The following is a 23,271-nucleotide window of genomic DNA, read 5'->3' on the forward strand; positions in this document are numbered from 1 at the left end:
TAGTTTCTTACTGTATTCTCTTGTTGCCTCCTTTAACACTAGAACCGCCAGGGGTCGCTGTATACCTAAAACCGCCAACGGGTAAAATGTACCCGCTATTAGAATGCATTGATTTTCAAGGTACAATGTTCTTTTATTTATCATACTAGAACACAGGGTTAAGAGTGAGTTTTGATCGCACAGTGATGAAACTTAAACCAATAGAATCTGTGGACTCTCAGCTTTACTTCATGTAGCCTATAAAAGATCGCTACCGTGAGTTATGTGCAAAGTGTCTCTCTATCTATCTATCTCTCTCTATCTCTCTCTATCTATCTCTCTATCTATCTATCTCTCTATCTCTCTATCTATAAAGGAACCGCAGTAAACAACAGGCGTTGCTATAGCAACACGTCATGTTTATGTTTTGGCGCGAGATCAATAGCGCGAAGATCACTGCATTTTCTATAAGGTAAATATTACCCGGTGGCGCTAATGGGTATACACGGCCATTTTTTCGGCCATTTTTTCAATCTGACTTCATATTGACCATTTTTAACAACAGAGTTTTTGTTTAACAAACATAACACACTTTCAGGAAAAGTCACGGACTGGGAGACTTGAACATTTTATTGAAAAAAGTTACATACAATCAAAAAACAGCTGCGGGTAAAACTGACCCGTTGGCGTTTCTAGCGTTAAAGCTCTTATTAGATTGTAGGCTGCTGCTCTATAATCATCCATGCTTTGAGATTGCAGCCCTAAATTATATGTTGCAGTGCTTGTGTTTATGGCTTCCCGGATGCTGCTGTTGATACATGAGTTTTTGGTTGCGGAATGATTTAATTGTAGGTGTTGTGCAGTTGCTTCTTCTGTTTTACAAATTAAATCCAACACAGTGAATCTATATATGTAATCAGTGACGCTAATGGTGGTGTCCTGGAAGAGCGCCAAAGTGAGTCATGCAGACTCAAGGTGCCTTACTCTGTTAATGTAGACCACTGTGTTAACGTCCAATGTAAATGACTCATTTGTTTGATATAACTCCAGATAAGGTAAGCAGGAACAGCATATTATGTTTATATTCCCACCTTTGCAAGCTTCCTCTCTTTTCTTGCCAGAGTTCTCGGTTCTGTCAGATCGTTATAGATAAAATCATGTTTAACTCAACATGATTCACCATGTGTTTAATTTCAAAGGACAACTATTGTGGCACAGCTTAGGTCAGTTTTAATTTATGCCACTGACTTCAGACACTTTAACAAATGAGTTTAATAAGGTGGATTGCCATTGAAGCAGGTATTATGCGATAATATCACAAAGGTGCACCCTCTCTGTAAATTCAATATCTCTTTAAGTTTAATTTGCGGGGGGTGGGGGCAGAGATCATTGGATGAACAAAGTTCTATATAATTAAGCCCGTAGAAACTGGTAGTGATGAGCATCTCCTGCTGATCTGACTTTTGATTAAAAGCAAGGCCGAGGGCTAATTCATTGGCCTTTCATTTTCAATGGCCTGCTCATTACTCTTAAGGAGGCGGCGAGAAGTCACAGAGGTTTACAAGCATTGTGCGGCTTCTTAGGGGAGGCGGTGAAGAATGATAATACTCTTTTGGTATGTTTCCTTGGTGCTTTCTCTACATCATTATGCAAGCGTAAGAGCCCTGATGAACAATGAGGGCTTCGGTGGATTTCCATTCAGTATAGCAACTCTAAAGGTCTTATTTTTGCTGTTAGAGGACCAACTGGCTCATAAAATGGCTGAGGTGGAGACACACGGCAAAATAAACCTCATGAACACATTTTATGATTTCATCAAAGCTTGATTTAGCTTTGGCTGTAAAAGCGTTTTAAACGGTAAGCATGCAACTAGCATCTGGCACATTAAAAGTGACCCCAACATCAGCTGCTCTGGACTGGTGCAAAGCAGGTATCAGCCATTTTTAAAACTAATATAAACAGTAATGTAAAGTATTTTGCAAACCCCTATGCATATTTTTAGGTCATGTGGAATTTAATACTGCTCTTTCCTTAGAGGTTTATTCTAATAATGTTACCTCTATAGACACAACAATATTAAAATGAGTCTGGCACAATTTTTGCAACAAAAGTTGAATAAATCTAGTCGTTTGTGCATTGAAAACAGTCGCCGATCTGACATCCCATACTTGTCGGATAATTTATCCAACACACCAAACATTCTGCATATCATTTTTATTCTTTGACAATGACGCCATATCACACTCATTTTACAGCTGTCTTAACTTTAAATTACTGTTTGATTTGTGATGATGACAGCAATTAGCAAACAGCACAGATGCTGAAATGTGTACGCAATGCCCAAATATAAAAACATTATCAAAGTCATTCGCAACCAGATGTCAGCTTCTGCTAAGCTCATGGATCATTTAGACCAGAGAAGAGCTTAATCACAACATCGTAACAACAAATCACATAAATCTACTCAAAAAGCTTAATGTGTCTAATATGCAATGAGGTGGGTCTTTACGGGAACTTCCATGCACTAATGACATTTTATCATCAGTAAACACATCTGAGAGACAACTTGCCTCCTCATATCATGGTATGTTTTTCGTATTCATGGTATCAAAGTTTTACAATATTCCAATGTGTTTAAAGGATTATTCCACCTTATTTCATTCTATTCAAAATGTAAGGGAATATATTTTAATAGTTTTTTATGTGATGTTGTGCTCCAAATATAGTAGGAAGGAAAATTAAGTGTAGCCTAATGAGTTTTGGGAATAGCATCCTGCTCAATAGTGTAAGTGTTGTGATTCATACTCAGAATCAGTAGTAACAACCATGCTGTGTTTTGAGGTATGCATGACGATTATTGATTACATGTCAACTGTTGTTTTATTTTTTCAGCGTCCTTCATTACATTACATAAGATAAGATAAGATGGTACTTTATTGATCCCAATTTGGGAAATAGTTTTTGTTGCAGCAGCATAAAAGACAAGGCATTACATTACATGTCACTTGTTAGACGCTTTTATCCAAAGCGACTTACATTCAGTACTGTGGGCAATCCCCACAGGAGCAATTTGGGGTGAAGTGTCTTGCCCAGGGACACAACGACATGCTGACTGCAGTGGGGTTTGAACCTGTGACCCCCTGATCCGAACACCAATGCACAACCCACTGCACTACACACCTCCTGTGGGGCACGCATCATTTCTCATCTGACATTCCTCAAAGATACCAGCTAAATGGAAATGCATTACTACATTAGAAGGTGTTTAATATAGATTGAAACTATAAAACCTAACATTTCTAAGTTGAATTACATTTGAACCTATAACTACCCACATAATGAAAGGCAGGACAAATTCAAACAAATTGTTAAAATCCAATTTATAGCATACGTTATGCAATTTGTGTTGTGAACCAACCCTGTCTCCTAAAAATTACGTTCCCACAGAACTAAACTGCATTCTGATTTACGTTTAGCTAGAAACGTATTTACTCCCACGTTACGTTCGTTATGAACGTATCTTAAATACGTTTATTTTCTACATATCTTTGCCATTTATTGTCTTGCTTATAATAATGATAATAGTCATTTATAAATATCATTTTAGAGCACACCTTTGAAATCGACAATCGGGCTCGATATATGGTTAAATTAAAAGCAGTCGGCGAGGCTGTAATTTCGCCAGCTGTTACTCTCATGAGCGAGGCAGAAAATAATAGTTTTGATTGATTGATTGAAAAGTGTATTAACAGCTTGTATATTGGGTACAGTACAGTACATGCCAAAAAGCTGCTGTGTTTTTTATTGCACCTCAAACATTAAAACAAATCCAGAGTTACGTGTTTCTGTACTTCCTCTAAGAAGAAAGGACAGTAAAAGAAGAGCTCTGTGGCTTCAGGCTTGATCGCCGTTCAAATGACAGCGTTGGTTTCCCCAAAAGTGGGCGGGGCCGTAAAGTGACGTAGATTTTACTCTCATCTATTATTCAAAACCATTCTATGTATTCTAACGTAAATTACATGCCAGTGTTTTATCTTTTTATTTATTTGTTTTTATTTTAAATCGTATAATGTCAGACTTTATTTGTCGTCTGTGAGGAAAATAAATGGGGTTTAGAGCCTCAAAATACTGAAATCTGTATTTTTTTAAATCTTTTCCTTTTAATTTGTTATTATTTTCTAAATAACACACTGTTATTTACTCAACAATAACACACAATTATCCTTGTTTTTATTTATTCGTTTAATTCTATAATCTTTTTAGCCGTAAATAAAGTCACCAGAAACAGACGGGACATTTCGAGATTTAGGATGGCCGAAGACACTACACTACCCATAATCCCCAGCTATCGTTTGGGACTACAGTCCCGTTGACAAACCCTGTGATGTTGGAGTGGCAGTGCGCCAAGGTTACGCCGAGCGTCAAGCTCTTTGAAATGGAACGAAACCACGGCAGACTATTCAAAACTGGACCCGAACGCCCCCGAGAACTACACATGCTGGCTATTGTGTTTCGCAAAATGTTCTCTATGGCACGTCTCTACTGGGAATTGTAGTTTTAAAAGACGTTTTTCCCAAAATTAGAAGTTGCCAGTGTTAAACTGTGTACAGCCCTGGAGGTTTAGGCGATAGGAAACACATTGGTGTGTACACATTTAAAACATGTAATTACTAAATGGGTGAAAATCGCTTGTATCCATAATGGGCAGCATTAATATATACCCACATGACAGCTCATTGTTACTTTGTAATTCTACTCCACTACAATTCAGAGGTTAACCTGGTATTTTTACTCCACTACATTTAGTTTAGTTACTTTGCAGATTCTGATTAATGATGTGAAATATAAACAACCCTTAAATCAGACTTTAGTTACACCTGAGTAAAATTCAGGGAAGGTGATTGTCAAGTGCCAACAATCAGGAGAGATATTTGATAGGTGGTGCTTGAGAAGACGAAACATTTATCTGCAGATCTCTATAAAGTATATTCATTACTCGTTATTCTCTACTAATAGTTAATTAAAAACTGTATAATGGCTATTTTGCACATCCCTTTCAAGATTTTCTAAGGTGTATTGATCATATACACAACTTGGGTCGCAGGTTCCTCAACAGCGCATTACAAGACATCTATCAATATGTGTGTATACAGTACCTCCACCATTAAACTGTCATATTCTGCACATTTCTTATTCTATCTACATACATAAGAGTATAATTCATATGTATAGTACAGGTTAAAATAAGTGCTTCAACATAGTTAACATTGCAGGAAAGCAATATATTAGACGTTAATACTTTGTCAGGCTTAATATTCATCGGTAGATAGATACCCCCAAAGCTTTTTTCTTGTTTAAAATAAGACCTTAACCTAAAGTATTATTTAATGTGTTAATAAAGGTTAATTCGTTTTTCTGTTTTGCACATCCTCCTATTAATATCTTTGTACATCCGGCACTAAACTGTTTTATTATAGAGATCACTTATAGTATCTTCTTGACTTTTTATATTCTATATTTCTGTCATTGACCTATACTTTCCCCCTATGAAAGTATGTACTCTTAATATTGTTTTCATCAAATAACATTATTCAACAAAAATAATTCAATAACGTGCTTTAACCACTAGGCGGTGCACACAAGGTACACACAGCATACTAATAATCATTTTGAATTATTAGTGTAGGACACTTATGTATGTATAACATCTGAAGATGTGTAGTTTAATTCATGTTTTTACATAATTTTACAGGATATTGCTATACTATTTCTCATGTTTTACTTCTACACATTAATATCTGATTTGTAAAACATCACAGACAGGAAGGTATATCCGTCATTTAATGGTAAGCTATTGAAATTGTGATTCCATAGATGTGTCTCCCATCACCCAAATCCCCTGACTATTCTCTCAACTCAGTATTTACATTCTTATATTCAAAGAAAATCAGTAATATCTTTAAAAACTACAAGTCCTTTTCTATCAGCTGTGCACCGTTATGGTGTAAATATAACCTATCTACCAATTGGATCAAATATAAAAGTCAGCCGAATTACTATTGATACTGCAAGGAGACGTATTTTGTGAAAAAAAATTGAAGATGTTGTTTAATTGTTAATATATTTATGATGCACGTCAAGTATTCAGGTTTGGCGGCAGTTCCTCATGTTTGTCTAGAAGTCTTCTCATCAGGGCTCTATAAATAAATATCTACGGCAGATGTGTAATATTTAATGCAGCCGAACCGTGTATTACAATGCCGTTATGTGATGACTTCCAAAGAGAAAAGCAAGAACACTCTGAATTAGGTATTATTTTATTTTTCGTTTTCGGATATCATATCTTATTAACACCATATCCCAGCGTGCATTGCGGCTAAAACATCCAATCAACGAGCTTCAAGCTGAGGATCTTGGGTAATCAGTTCGGTGGGTTTCGCTCGAAATGTCCCGTCTGTTTCCGGTGACTTTATTTACGGCTAAAAAGCCCAAGATTATAGAATTAAACGAATAAATAAAAACAAGGATAATTGTGTGTTATTGTTGAGTAAATAACAGTGTGTTATTTCGAAAAGAATAACAAATTAGAAGGAAAAGATTTTTAAAAATACAGATTTCAGTATTTTGAGGCTCTGAGCCCCATTTCTTTTCCTCACAGACGGGAAAAAAAGTCTGACATTATACGATTTAAAATAAAAACAAATAAATAAAAAGATAAAACACTAATTTACGTTAGAATAAATAGAATGGTTTTGAATAATAGATGATAGTAAAATCTTCGTCACTTTACAGCCCCGCCCAATTTTGGGGAAACCAACGCTGTCATTTGAACAGCGATCAAGCCTGAAGCCACAGAGCTCTTCTGTTATTGTCCTTTCTTCTTAGAGGAAGTACAGAAACACGTAACTCTGGATTTGTTTTAATGTTTGAGGTGCAATAAACGACACAGCAGCTTTTTGGCATGTTAAAACTATTATTTTCTGCCTCGCTCATGAGAGTAACAGCTGGCGAAATTACAGCCTCGCCTACTGATTTTAATTTAACCATATATCGAGCCCGATTCTCGATTTCAAAGGTGTGCTCTAAAATGATATTTATAAATGACTATTATCATTATTATAAGCAAGACAATAAATGGCAAAGATATGTAGAAAATAAACGTATTTAAGATACGTTCATAAGGAACGTAACGTGGGAGAAAATATGTTTCTAGAAGATATGTAGAAAATAAACGTATTTGAGATACGTTCATAACAAACGTAACGTGGGAGAAAATACGTTTCTAGCTAAACGTAATTGAGAATGCAGTTTAGTTCTGTGGGAACGTAATTTTTAGGAGACAGGGTTGTGTGAACAAATCATTGATGCATGCTTACTTTAAGATTTCACATCGCAAATGTGACTCGCACTTGTTGCCATGAATGTAAAAACAGACCCTACAAAGGACAACATCTCTCTTGAGTTGATAGTGTTGTACATTGTATTGTTACATATGTATAAACAGTATTTGTGCTGCAATTCAATAAGGTCTCAGTGGGATAACACGCCACTTCAAAGCTATTCATTTGTCCATGTTTTGGGAATATCATCCTTAAATATCACTGTAATATGGATCTGTAGAACTTATTTCAAGTTTTGCAGCTATATTACAAGTGCACACATTAATAGCTTCCCCAAGGTTGATTACTTTGATGGTATTATACGATTGATTGGAAATGTATTCAGTTTCAATACTCACATTTATCAGTGTTGCTTGATCCACATGGGGCCTTGCATTTGTGAAGAATGAGTACAACATACTGTAGGGCTTAATATCAACATATGAACAGTTTAACTGAAGGTTTATAGAGAATTCAACCAATAAACGCTGGAAATTAGGAAAGTTGAGGATGTTATTATCTACCCATGTATCCTGATGAATCTTCATTTGTTGGATTAATCAAGGTCCCCAGATCAGTCTGACCTCACAATAAATAACAAATTACTACATTTTGCTCCTTGATTCTCATTCGATTTCCTATCAAAACACATAGTAACAGGCACACTGGGTTCTTGTTTGTAACGGAAACAATATAATTGTCATCATGACCTAGGCCCAACAGATTTGAGCAAGTACTCACTGTAATTTGTTCATAGTGGAGGTAATTAGCTTTGCTAAATAGGTATGATATCCTATTAACAGGCTGGGAAAAGAAAAGCAGATGTCACAACTGTGCATTAGGGAAACGTATTACAGCTGACTCTTGACTCTGATGTTCTTTTAAAGTCATGTCACATTCTGTCCTTGTTTTGACTTCCATGCCACTTCTCAAAGGATTACTTCCCCACTTGCCCTTCACAAGTCTCACACCTACTGTACTGTGTCTGTTGGGGGACATTTTATATTAAGGTAGAGGGCTTTGATAAGCCAGTAAACAGCATGATGCCTTTACCACTACCCACCATAAACAGGACACATCTGTTGCTGGATATCTATAAACACAATGCATGCTCAGAGTAATAGCATGTGCCTTCTCCCTCAACAAAATCAAAACATCCCTACAGCAAGGGATCACACTTGATGTATACAAAAAAGATGGACTTTATATGTTCACTAAAATAACATTTGATGAAGCGGCAAGATAGAACTTTATATTTTATGATGTTGCTTCAATTTTCCGTGTTTTAATAGTCAGTGAAGTAGGATATGTCGGTATCCATACAGGCACACTGCCTCAAGGTCTTACCTTCGATTTTCAATGCCGACTTTATGCTGAACCGTGCATGGCATGGTACTTTAATCTTTTATGTAACCAGGCAGAGTGGCTAGGTTGTAGTGTCTGGACTCACTTGAGTTTGATTTATTATGTGTGTATGTTCCTGGGCGATAGAACACATGTAATTAAGCACCGTAAAGTAGGGGCATTATGATTACATATGCGCCTTTAACTATTTGCATAACAACACGCCAATCTCAGGTCATTAGGCAAGGCAAGGCAAGTTTATTTATATAGCACTTTTCAACACAAGGCAATTCAAAGTGCTTTACAAAAAATGAAAGACATTAAGAAAATAGCATTTAAAATCAGTCATTAAAAAGAAAAGCTAATAAAATAAACATTAAAAGAAAAAATACATGGATAAAAGTTACAGTGCAGTTAAAGATATGAATAGTTCAATTAAACATTAAAAGAAAAAATACATGGATAAAAGTTACAGTGCAGTCTAAGATATGAATAGTTCAATTAAACATTAAAAGAAAAAATACATGGATAAAAGTTACAGTGCAGTCTAAGATATGAATAGTTCAATTAAACATTAAAAGAAAAAGTACATGGATAAAAGTTACAGTGCAGTCTAAGATTATGAATAGTTCAATTAAAAGCAGCGACAAAAAGAAAAGTCTTCAGCCTGGATTTAAAAGTAGTCAGAGTTGCAGCGGACCTGCAGGTTTTGAGTTATTATGAGTTTAAATGTTTTTTTGCTGTGATTAGAATAAAGCTATTCTTTAATACTTTGTCAGCGGACAGGCCCTAGCTAATCATTGCATCAGAATAAATTAAAACACTATTTAAAAACCCACTCCATTATCAATTGAAATGTAACGTAACACTTAACCTCCATCAGTCACTTTCTATGCGGCTCATAATTGCAGAGCCATTACTAATTGATTGGGACATGAAGCATTGGACTGCATCAGGTGGCCCTGTCATTTGCTTCTGCTCGTAGCAACAGACAAACACCCCGTGGGAGTCTTCTTCCATCCTGATTGAAAACATTAGCAGTCTGTTTGCACAAATGCCATGTTTCTCAGCCTTGTTCTTTATTTACCCGCAAGCCATGTCGCCTGCATGTGAGTCAATACAACATGGAGATTGTTGGAGGTTATAACTACTTACTACTTAAACCTGTCAACACCCATTAGATCTTAACATATGAGATGCTTTAGCTTTTGCAAACATAAAAGTTTCTCACATTGCATTGACGAACAATCCCTGAATGGTACAATGTTACCCCCTCAGTAAACTGCTAATGTTTTGCAGAAAGAATGAACACAACAGTACATTTACCACAACCTTGAACCTGTAACAATGTCTGGGATATTGTATAGAGTAAAAACAACCTGAAGTATATGTCTGAAATGTCTTTATTTAGACCCTCCATGTCTCTGTTGCACTCTTTTTTGAGTTACCTAATGATTGGTATATTGAACTCAAAGCAGCTCAAGTTACCCACGCTCCCTCTGAGTAATCATGCAATTGCAAACTTGCCTTCAATGTCATTGGTAGCATAATGAGCCCTGACATTCAACACGTCTCCCTCAGCTGACATGATTTCTACGTTACTGTGATTAGCCCTGACCTTCCATCACCAGGACCACAGTGGTTGTGAACCCGTGTTGCAACTGGTAATGAGTATCAGGACCTTAACTGTTACAGCCCTGTGTTGGGGTCAAACTGGAGACAAACTTAACAGAGCAGCAACGGTGACAGTAAGACATGCAGGATTATAACAATTATGGCAAGCTTTCATCTGGAGGCACAGGTAATCAGCTTCAGCCTTTTCAAGTAAAAATGATAGGTGATCATTCGAAAGGTTTCAAAATGTGAACATTTCCTTATTGCAGGTTTAAGGACAAGCAGCAGCATGAAAAAGAGAGCTGTCACAATGTTCGTCATATCCTATCTTAGAGTGTGTTCCGAAGCTAGTGCTGACATTGACCAGCCATTAGTGCTTGGCAGCCATTCCTCCAGCATTTCAATGTAAAACTGACATTTAGAAGAGAACAGAAGACGCTATTGACACTTGGATAGGCAGTAATTAGTTCCCCTTTTAGCATTCATTGTGCGAGGCATTTCATCACTAAATGCCAATTATCATGGCAGCTCCATTGAGCGAGTAACCATCAGTTATCACTGTAAGCATTAAAGGGAATGGTGCCTTTAAGAATAAGCTGACTTTATCCTCATTCTGACAGGTCTCTTTGACTGTAGTCAGTGATATGGAATAACGTAACATTCAGATATCCAAGGGGATTCACCTATTTCACCTTCTGTGAAAGGCTCTCTTCATGCTTCTGAAAGAACTGTAGCTCAATTATGCAAACAAGATACTCATTGCTATAAAACCCATTGACATAAGTTCCAAATGTATTTGTGGCTCTCAGATGTAATTTAGTGGGAATGCTGATACAGCATTCCAACTATCTGTTATGCTACGCACACAATTATTTATTATTCCGCCGGGTTATTTTGCACCTCTTCTTCTCCCACATTCCACATCGCAGAAACTCCGTTAAAACATCAAAACGTTCAGCTCGGTCGGGAATCAATGGCTATTACTTTGATCACTCATAACTTACATAATTCCAGAGATACATCCCATAATTCATCACATTTTCAATATGGAAGTCAATGGAGAAACTCTTCAGACTTCAACAATCTTCATGCAACTTCAACTGCTAACTGCTCTTTCATACTTTCACTCAGAAACCTCATTCCAACTTTAAAATGTTGCACATCTTTCTGACATTATTCGTGTAAAACAACTTTTAAATCTGAGTCGTACTTTTAGAGATATTAAACATTGTTCAGACCTTGGTAAAGAGGCCTTCTTCAGATTTTAGAGTACGTGATGTCACAGCTAGAGTGGAGGACAGATTTAATTTTGCCTTCATATTTTCTTTTAAACCTGCCATAATTCCCAAACCCTACATTCCTGAGACATAATTCTTCATGACAAACGTAGGAAAACATCTCGTAGCTTGAAAATAAAATAAAAATTAAGCAACAAAATTAAACAAAATGCCTCTTGAGGGCATGAAGTGACAAAAACTAGCTCAGAGCAGCAGACTTCAGATAATGGTTAATGGTCCTGCCCTCAACAGCTCTATGTCAATTATGGGGTGTCACCATATGCCGTTTCCATGGAAACGCATCCCTCGCCATAAAAGACGATGTCGCTATACATCAACTCCTATGAAAATGTTCAAAAAGTGCTCAAACTTCACGTGTGCTAACAGTCCAGCCGTGAAGACATCTACGGGACAGTTTTGAAATTTCTTCAAATGCCGTTGCCATGGCAAAACAATGCTCGCCAGACTATATGCATTACATTAATGCACACAATGTCATACTCCTTTCTGCACATATTCTGATTTCACATTTCATAGTTTAGATGCAAAAATTCATTCATAGCATTCTATTTCCATGTAAATTACTGCTTTATTTTTATTTTATTGCTATTTAACTGTAGTTTATTACGGTGTAAAATATTTTGTGTTTTATATTAGATTTCTTGTTTTTTATATTTGATGTATGCACCATGACATCAAGTCAAATTCCTAGTATGTGCGAACCTACCTGGCAATAAACCGGTTTTCTCATAACTTCAGTGAAAATGCTCCAAATGGCCCAAAACTTCACAGGTTTGGTAACGATGCAGCCATCAACGCATCTAAGCGTATTATGGGATGTCATCAAATGCCGTTGGCATCAAGTTAGTTCAAAAGTTTGCAGTTCAAATATTCTGCTGCTTTTCCAAGCCTTTTTACTTTCTTTTCTTCTCTCATCACACATTCAAGCCCCCATGTGTTCATGTATAATTTCAATCTAAATTCTTCACTTTCTTCTTACACATTACATTTCAGCATAGCAGTTTAGCGTCAGCTTTTCAGCACAAAGCATTCCCACTAGCAATTTCTTCAGGAATTGCATTCTCTAGTATAAATTGATTTTATGTATGATTAATCAACGTACATTTTAGCATGATCAACGTAGGGCCACAATTCCATCAATGCATGTGTTCTCAATTGAAAAATAATGCATGGTAAACATTTCACTCCAGATCCAGTGTGACAGGTAAGGGTCGCATTACATTACGCTTAACCTGACCCTTACCCTAAACCTAACCAAGTCTTCACCCTAAAATTAATGATTCCCCTCATGGGGACCTCCAATTTGTCCCCATAAGGGAGGCGAGTCCCCACACGTGACTATGTAAACAGATTTAGGTCCCCACAACTTTAGTAATGCTAGGCCACACACACACACACACACACACATACACACACACACACACACACACACACACACACACACACACACACACACACACACACACACACACACACACACACACACACACACACACACACACACACACACACACACACACACACACACACACACACACACACACACACGGGTATTGAAGCTCAGAGAGGGATAATCTGGAATGGATCCATCTTGCGGCTCAGTACATGTCTTTACGCACGCACGTACACACGCATGCACGCGCACACACACGCACGCACACACCCTCTTCGACTGCCCAGAGGCAGACATCCTCTGGCTCTGGTGCAGCAGAATGAACACTGGCGCGACATTAACCAGCCCTCTTCAAAAAGCTCTCTGAATAATGCTGCTACTCCAGTAAAAATATCTAATCCAGGTCTCTCAGACTCTCTGCTGCGTTTAGTCTGATATTTATATTTTACTGCAGCCAACGACGAAGTCTGATTTCATCACCTTGTTAAGATTCAATAACTGTGGGAGAAATTGGACTTTAAACCGTGGTGAAGAATTGAATTACAGATTCCCCCACCCATAGGTTTCCCCTTCAGAGTCTGGGAGCTGCTCCAGCAAAAGTACACATCTTATATTTTCTCACCCTCTTCTTAGGAGTCCTCTTGGTTTTATCTGCATAGACTGTGCATTTCCGGAATCAATTTCGCTTTGACCTTGGATAACCCTGCTACTGTCAACCTTATTGCTCTGGAGGAAAGTTTTCCTGCTCTGTGGGTCACATTACTCTTAAAAAGTAACCAAACAAAAACAGGAGTAAGCACAATACTTTTTAAGATCATGTTATCATGCAGTGAAAGAGTACAATATTTGAAACAAACACCAGAAGTGTTTTTTGAAGATGATAAAGGTTGGGTAAATCAGAAAATATGAGAATTTATAGAAGAACAATTAAACAAAAAAATATATATTTAGGAGAATGTAATGTAATGGGAAAAGGTAATAATAAGTGTGGAGGTTGAAAAATATGAAATAGTTCAGGAACAAAGTTAGCAAATAATACTGTATCTAGTAACCAAAATATGGATAATGTCCTACATACATTTTATCATATCATATGTACGGTATATATATATATAAAGCTACCCTGATGTAAAGGAAGTGAAATCATGATGAGTTGTGTGATAGCATCTAGAAGTCTCATTATTGAACTGTGACTACCTCTCTCTTGAGGACCGATAGCAGGGAAATGAAAGAAAAGTGTTGCCATAGTGCCTCCAATCTTCCTATGGATATATCACAACTCCGCTATCACAAGCTGAAAGCAAATTAAACAGGATCAAGGAGCTGCCATATTGACGCCGGTCACTTCATTATCTAGGCAAAGAAAATTGAATAGTTAAAAAATATGAATTAAATTAGAGCTGGGTAAGGAAAGATCTTTTTTTTGAGACATGAGGCTATTTAAAAACAGGAAGTAGAAAGCCAGGGGAGCACTATGTCTCCGTATACAATGTTTTTAGTATAAAATATTATACATTCCTGAGAAAACAAATGATTTTGTGGGGATTTGGACTGATATTTGATAAAAAACTATTACCTGCAATGCCCTGAAATCCAGTATGGTAACTTAATTTAACATTACTGTATTTATTGAGGGGGAATTTGACAGTTGTTTTGTTTTAGAATCAAATCAAATACAAGATAAATACATGAAATAAATAAAATAAAATATTAACATAATAATTAAATGATGAGTTCACATCGTGGTCACCTGTTGTCCCCTCTTGTACCCATAGTCCCTGTTTCACCTCTCTGTGTGCGCATTTAATACCAAAATAAGCAAATGTGATTCCTCAAGGCCATAGAGGCATATTTAATTTGAAGAACAGACGGCTTATTTTGTCCCAATGCACAGAATAATAAGACTGCAAACCGCACATTTTAAATAATGCAGAGGATATTCTTCATGCACACAGTAAAACTTTTGAACCACCAACAGTGGGATGGGGTATTAACTTTTTTATAATCTTTTCAACATTTATGGCTTTTCCTTTCAAATATTCATAGGAGGGCATGGCAGGTCGAATATTGCAACATCCTTAAGAGCAAAATTGAAGAGTTGGAGGAAGTTCCCACTGCAGGAAGTCTACAGTTCACACAGTCACACAACATGCTCAACAATGATAACTGGCTGACAGGGTGAAAATGACTTTGCTGGCAATATGACACCTTAATATCATATTTTTTCCTCTAAAGAATAGTCTGCTTTGTGACAAATACAAATAATTCCTTTTATATTTTTGCTGCATTATTGTTCATGGAAATGTAAAGTTCAATAGGATTTCTGCCATTGTGGTTATGCATGAAAAACTAAAGCTTTACACAGGTTTAAAGATATACATGCATTGATTCAAATAACCTAAACAAATCCAGAAAAAGGATATGTATAAATCTTTGATGTTTCTGTATACTGCAGTTACTAAAATCTAGCAGCAAGGACGCAAATTATAATCTGTCTGTTATTCAGTTTGATAATGAGAGCCAAAATAAAAGTAAAGACAAAAACCAAACTGTAATCACGCCCACATAGATGAAAAACTTGACTATTATTCAAGTTATTGAATTAAACATCATCACTACTGGCATAGCTTTGTCCCACTTCTCTCTTGTATGTGAGCAGAACAACCTTGGGTCTACAGACTGAAGGTTACATGTCCAAATTAACCATTATACCTCCGCTGTGTCACTGAATGCACAATGTACCATTGTGAGGGACACTGCCACTTTTCATTTAATCAGCCATTCTATTGTGAAGCAGATAATACCCTCAAGAGCTTTTCTGACAAAACCTTCATATTTCTGACTAAATTAATGAACAATGGAATCCCTACGAAGGAAGGAAGGCACTTGTTTTTGGATATCAGCCATCTTTGCAGAGGATTTAGCTGGCAACTGTACTCTTTTTTTCCATGTGTTTGTGTTTTCCTGTAAGACTATGTAAGGCAATACGTTATTGGGGGGCTTTGCAAAGTAGAACCAACAACACCTTACAACCCAACAACATGATGTTGTTCTATCCTATTTGTGCACAAATTGTACCCAGCTGTAGTTACATGTAATCATTTTGTAACAATCCATGGGCATATTAAAAAGGCTGTATTGGCTCAATTCAGGCATTTGCTAGCTCTCTTACTGCGATTCATTTCTTATCAATGAATTGGTTAAAGCCTCTATCCATAAAATGGTTAAGTAAATGTAATACTTATGTCATAATATCCATTAATGGCTGCAAAATAAGACATACACGGTTAGAAACAGTTGTGTCAGGTCAGACAACAAATGTGAAGAACTGATACAAGGTAAAAGAGATAAGTTGTTTTAAGTCAATAAAGTGCTATTATAGCAAATCACAATAGAAACATATTGCATTTATTACACATTATCTAGAAGGTGATAAGGTAAGATAAGATAATGGAAATTGAGGTGCAGCAACAGTTACAAAAGTGAAATACAGGATCGAACAGGTAATGTATTCACTATAATGTTAAGTGTTTAGGTATAGGGTGCATCCAAACATTATAAAATGTATACCAACAACCATTGCAACCATAGCTACACATTTGACTTCACTAATTAATCAAACACAGGTTGGTTCATGTCAGCAACATTCAGAAATACACCTCATATTGTGAGACAAAGGGGCAGGGGGGGGGTCACAAAATAAAAGCAGCTTTCAACATTGAAAGCCAGTGCCAGGGAACAAACAAAGAAAACAAAGTAAAACAACACAGGAAAGGACAAGAGAGGCAGAATCAGTAACAGCAGGCCAACAGTCGCACAGCTGCAAACAGCACAGCAGAGCTCACTCAAATGAGGGTTATAATCAGACAATGCACACTGATACCAATACAAACAATATGAGCGCTGGGATGGATCTGGAGAATAACAACAGACCTCATATCGTAGACTTACAGACAGCAGGAGGAACAGGAGCAATCAATACGCAGCTAAAAGCAAATAAAACTAACATACAAGCAGCTCAGGGAGTGAGGGTTGTTAGTGTAGATATTGAGCTGGAAAGTATGCGAAAGACCCCCTGATAGAGTCCTTGGAGGAAGGGGAGATGTATAAACTACAAAAGGTTTATAGCCAAGCCTCTCCTTTTGTTTTGAGTCATAGCAGCTGGCTAAATGATTGTGTCGGCTTTGCCCTTTTGGCCGGATGATTTTAATATAACATGTTGCTTGTTTATGCAGAGCAATATATTCAAAGTTTATCCTCTGTCACTCTTCAGAGTGATCCCAGGGATTCCCCATGGTGTAAAAGTCTGCAAAGCACATGAGCTTCTGCGATGTCTATTGGAAAACAGTCCCGCAGTGGATTGTGCCAAAAAATCTGCTATAATGGGCCCCAGGACAATGATTACTTTGAGTGATGGCATAATGAGGGCTTTATAAATATGCATGGGTCACTAGAGGTTGTAATATTGTGGATTATTAAAACTGCAGGGTAAGAGGTCAAGCTAATGAGTGGGGGCTGAGCGGGGGACATAGCCACTGACACAGGAATTAGCCAGGCCAGATGTCTGCAACACAGGTTGTTTTCACACAATGCAACAGTAAACTAATGCATGCCTAAAAGAGACAGAGCTAAGGCTATGATTATTGCATCCAAATGCATTCATAAGACACATTTGCTCAGGAAATCACAGTGGAAAACGGTTGTAATATTGAGTTTGGGATACAACAAGCTGACACATCTTAACGCAGCTGATAAAGGCGAGCAGGACTTCCTTAAAAATATGACAGAATCGAGGCTTACATTTCTTAACGTGAATAGGACTGTCACTTCTGTGTGATTTTAACACATTTAAAGAGACCATGGTTAACTGAATACAAATGCATTTAGACGGTGAAGGACAGAACATTTTCTTCCACTTAAGCCAAATTTAGAAATGCTTGTTCCATGTCTTGAAGGGATTTCAGACATCAAGCTGCAAGGACTGTTTATTTTGCCCTGAAAAGCTGCTCTTCTCTATTTATGATCTGCCTTCATTGGCTACCTGATAGACAGATTATATCAATGGACCTCTACCATATGCTACATGTTGTTTATATCCAGCTCTGTACATTAAAATATAAAAATGGGTGGAAATATGATTGTTACTGGAAGTTTAGAAATTAACGTTGTTAATTGGCCTAGTGGAGATAACCAAGCGTGTCACTATGTACTTTATTGATCCCGAAAAAAACAAACCATTTGGGATCAATAAAGTACATCTTATCTTATCTTACATGACACTGATTTCAATTGATTAGTCTGTTTTCTGCTGGTGACGAAGTGCATAATTTACAGGTATCAAGTAAATTAGAATAATTTCTAACAGCATTGTTTCTTTGGTTGCCACAAGGTAGACTCAGTTAGCAAGAGAAAACAATGCTAATGCATGATACATATGTGGTACACCCCAAAAATGGTACAATTATTTGTGTATTTACTTTTATTTATTTTTGCTAAACAGTGAATTTATTGTTTTGAAAAGCTCAACATTATCTGTATTTATTTTGGTGACATTCATATCATTTTATGGTTTATCTGTAATGTTTGAGAAACAGTAATAGTAAGTAAGGTGAAATAGAAAGTAATAGAAATAGAAATAGATAGAATAAATAAATAAAATAAATAGAATATAAAGTAAGGTGGAACCTTTGGCAGGTGACCGGTGACGCCAGGGTTATTTTAGGGGGGACACTTCCGCCCCCTCATCAGAAGCAATCCAGACGATCATTCGAATCCTGCGTCTAATTCTTGCTGCTGCACTTTTCTGTTTTCTACAGGTCAGTACATGATGAAAATGATCGATGTTAACTTGTGTAAATTATATATAATGTTAGAGGTGTTTAAGAGAGAGTGTCAGAAAATTTTGAGCATGTTTGACATAGTAACGGTATTTTAAAAATACTAAACTGTCGGCAACTATAGATGCCGTTTTCGCGGGTTTCAGCCGCGCCGTGTGTAAATGTGACCTGAGCGAAGGCTCGCAGGCAGGTTAGCTGCTGCGCACGGGTAATATGTTTTGTTGCAGGCACATCGCCTTGTGTTTTTTTGTTTATTAACACTAACGGGCCGGCCACACTACAAGCGTAAAATTCGCTTCCAACGCCCCAAGATTTACGCTTGGGGCGTTTCTTCGAGCCCCGCGACCAACAACCAATCAGAATCTCCATGTGAATCTCCCGCCCCGGACATACAAAGTGAAAAACCCCGGTTCTTCTCCACTATTGCTAAAATGGATGCCGGTGTTGTAGCAAGGGTAAGCAGGGTAACTCGTGTGTGTGCAAGGTTGCATTTAGTGTATACATTGTCTCGCATGAGGCCGTGTAGTGTGCGTCGCTTCTGGGTACACCCGATACTCCGAAAGCGTCTACAAAGGGGGGAATACCACCTTCTCGTCCAGGAGCTCCGTCTCGATGACCGCCTTTTTCAGAGGTACTTCAGGATGAGCAAGGAGGTGTTCGACGAGTTGCTCGGAAAGGTGGGCCCACTGATTACAAAGGTGGACACCCATCTGCGTATGTCAATCGGCCCCGCCGAGCGACTCGCCATCTGCCTACGGTACGTTTTGTGTATTTCTACTTCTTTAATCTGACTCTGTATAGAAGGAGAGAGAATGCACGAATGATGACTGAAGTCTGTGATTTAGTTCAGATGGGTAACATTAATTAAGATATCTAGGTAAACACAGTATTGCTCCCCTGTGTACATGGCGTGTGTGTCTGTGTCTGTGATCAATGTGTGTGTGGGGATCTGTGTGTCTGTCTGTGTTCAATCTGTGTGTCTGTGTTCAATGTGTGTGTCTGTTCAATGTCTGTGTTCAATCTGTGTCTGTGTTCAATGTGTGTGTCTGTGTTCAATGTGTGGAGGGGGGGATCTGTGGTCTGTGTGTGTGTGGGGTCTGAATAAATATATTTTGTAATCATGTATATATCTTTTTTTCTCAGGTACCTGGCAACTGGTGACTCGTACGCGACGATAGCCTTCAGCTATCGGGTCGGGCGTTCTACAGTGGCAGTCATTGTCAAGGAGGTTGCGGGGGCCATCTGGACCGCCTTGGTCGAGGAGTGCATGCCGGTACCACAAGTGGAGGATTGGAGAGCCATCGCTGCTGGGTTCCAGGAGCGCTGGGAGTTTCCCCAACTGTGTTGGTGCCATAGATGGGAAGCACGTCGTTATCCAGGCTCCAGCAAATGCAGGTTCCCTCTACTTTAATTATAAGTCCACCCACTCCTTGGTACTGCTGGCTGTGGTGGATGCTGAGTACCTGTTCAGGGTAGTGGATGTTGGAGGCTTTGGGAGGAGCAGCGACAGTGGGAGCCTGCGGAATTCTGCATTTGGAGAGAGCCTCTGAGACGGCAGTCTGCAGCTACCACCTGACACCGTCATCGCAGGATCAGAGCGGCGGGGCCCTCTCCCCCATGTCTTCGTTGGAGATGAGGCATTTCCGCTGCTGGACAACCTTCTGCGTCCATTCCCTGGACGTCACCTCACCCGTGAAAGGAGGTTATTTAACTACCCGCCTCAGCCGTGCCAGGTTGGTGGTTGAATGTGCGTTTGGCATCCTCTCAACCCAGTGGAGAATGCTCAGGCGTGTCATCACCACCAGCCCCGAGGTGACGGAGTTGTGTGTGAAGGCTGCCTGTGTGTTGCATAACTTCCTCCGCAGGAAGACCATTGATATGCCATCACGCACACCTATCGCAAGGTCCACGGATGAAGTTACTCCAACCCTGTGTGATGCACCGAGGATGGGCTCCAACAATGCCACACGGCGATCCATCCAACAGCGGGAGACCTTCTGCTCCTACTTCAACGAGGAGGGGGCAGTGCGATGGCAGGCAAATGTGGTGTAGGCCCATATTTGTCTCCAAACCAAAAAGCTCTTTTAAGAGCTACCCATTTTCTTTAAAAAGCAAATATTCCAAATGAGCCATTTTAAAATCAACCATTCCTAATAAACATGTTTCTTGAATTGATATCATGATATAACTAACAACCTTTTTCCTTCAGCCCTGTTTTTAGTGATAAACCACTCATAATTTTCATCAGGGTTTCACCTGAATAATTACAGAAGACAGCACATTATATATCGACATACAAGAAGCTCCTGGTATGTTGTAACTGACAAACCACATGAACAAGTCAAGACACAGTATAGCCATAACATACTTTTAAATAACTTTTATTTATGTGATGTTGTGTGTGATGAGTGATGAGTGTAAAAAGATGTAATGTGGATCAGTATCAGTATCTAATTAATTAATTAATTATTAATGTCCATTTCTGTGGCCTCCAGGACCGCCTCTTGTAGCTTCATTTTCAGTCTCATGCTGCTCGTCCTGCTCAGCTTTTGCATTGCAGGCCAGAGACTCCTTAAAAAAAGGAGGTCCTCGTCTTCCCCCGTGGCATGGCCAGCATCGGGCCTACGGCCGACAGCAGGTTCTCCTCAAAAGGGGACATCTCCCTTCCCCTGCTCTTCTTCCCCCGGAATGCTGGCACACTGGCCGGCACACCGTCTGGCACACTGGCCGGCTGACTGGCCGGCTGACTGCTACCTGGCTCTGGCTGGCTTTCCAGACTGTCATCCAGGCTGTCACCCATAGAGTCTTCCTCTTCTTCTGCTCCGGTGGGTGGAGGCAGGGGTTGCCGGGGGAAATTGCTGGACGTCTCACGGTCCAGCATGAAGGGCTTTAAAAAGCTCATTACTGCCGCGAGACGCCAGGGCTTAGATCCCCCGGAAGCCCCTGCCCCGCTACTTTTCCCTTCCTTCTCCAGGATCCTCTCCCTGCGGTATCGGTCCCTGAGGGACTTCCAACGCTTTTTGCACACTTCGTCTAATAAAATGAAAATGAAAGAATACAGTTAATTTCTTGAATTTCAGAAAATGATTGCTCCATTAATGAAAACCAAATCCCTTTCAATTGCATACAAGGTTTTACATGTCACACTTTATCAGAATCAAAAACAGGTTTATTGCCAGGTAGCTTTGCACATACTAGGAATTTGACTTGATGTCATGGTGCATATATACAAAACAAGAAATCTAATATAAAACACAACATGTATTGTACAGTTAAATTGCAAAAAGATAAAAATTAAATAAAGCAGTAATTTACATGGAAATAGAATGCTAGGAATGAATTTTTGCATATATATATAACTAAGAAATGTGAAAGGAGTATGACATTGTGTGCATTAATGTAATGCAATATAGTCTATGATGTGGCAGCGGATGATTAACATGTATGTGATTAATGTCTATGGCGCTATTTTATGCTAAATATACCGGCTATGTTTCATTAGCTATGTTAACATGAAGTAAACTGGATATAAAATCCCCAAACAGGCGAAAACCTACCAGTTTCCCCCACTGTCTCTGCCACCTCCTTCCATGCCTGGTTCCTCTGGTTTCTATCCCGGTAGGTGAACAGGGTCACATCAAATAATACAGGGTGATTCGCTACCGCTACGATTATAACCTCGTCCATTTTATTTCAAATATAGACATGAACGGCGGGATATCTCAGGATATCTCTCCCAGCGTATGCGCGGTTTTTGATTGGCTACGGCTTGAGCTGTCAGATTTTCTGAAACGGGATTTGATTGGCTTACGCTCACTTGTCAGGAACCGAGAGAGCGTTTCGTGCGTAAAAAGTTCAACATTGTTCAACTTTTTACGCGCGAGACGCTCTCAAAGTTACGCTTGCCTTCCCGTGATGCAGTTCGGCGAAAACGTGAGCGGACGTGACGTCACCCCATTCAAAGTGAATGGGCAGACGCGCTAGAGGCGTAATTTTACGCCTGAAACGCTTGTAGTGTGGAGGGCCCGTAACAGCCCGTCTACACTACAGGCATCGAAAAATGCTTTCAACGCTTCGCCCATTCATTTGAATGGGGTGACGTAGAATATTTTTAAACTTCGCCGAACTGCATTGTGGGTAGCATGGCATGGCTTTGCAAGCATCACGAGCATCTATCGGCATCAAAAGTTGAACAATGTTCAACTTTTGAGGCTCGATGCTTGGCATTAGCCAATCAAATCCCGCGTATGCAAATCTGACAAGCGCTAGCCAATCAAACCGCGTGTATGCTGGGAGAGACTACGCAGGTCATTTCCTCATATTCAAAAAAATGGAGGGAAAATTCATTATAGCGGTAGTGAATCACCCGGTGCTGTATGATCAGTCTCTGTTCATCTACCGGGATACAAACCGGAGGAGCGAGGCAT

At 38.8% G+C, this 23,271-nt stretch overlaps 1 protein-coding gene across 1 annotated transcript; it reads right to left on the reverse strand.

The window, feature by feature from the left end:
- Positions 1–21,416: 21,416 nt before the first annotated feature.
- On the reverse strand, positions 21,417–22,853 carry LOC117559384 (transcription factor Adf-1-like). The gene is made up of 2 exons (XM_034236140.1): positions 22,402–22,853; positions 21,417–21,877 (listed from the first exon to the last, which is right to left on the reverse strand). Exons 1-2 carry the CDS (start codon positions 22,529–22,531, stop codon positions 21,417–21,419), a joined length of 591 nt encoding a protein of 196 aa, XP_034092031.1. The 5' UTR covers positions 22,532–22,853.
- Between the last annotated feature and the right edge of the window lie 418 nt (positions 22,854–23,271).

The sequence above is a fragment of the Gymnodraco acuticeps genome, unplaced genomic scaffold (genome assembly GCF_902827175.1).
Source record: "Gymnodraco acuticeps unplaced genomic scaffold, fGymAcu1.1, whole genome shotgun sequence".
Taxonomy (NCBI): Eukaryota; Metazoa; Chordata; class Actinopteri; order Perciformes; family Bathydraconidae; genus Gymnodraco; species Gymnodraco acuticeps.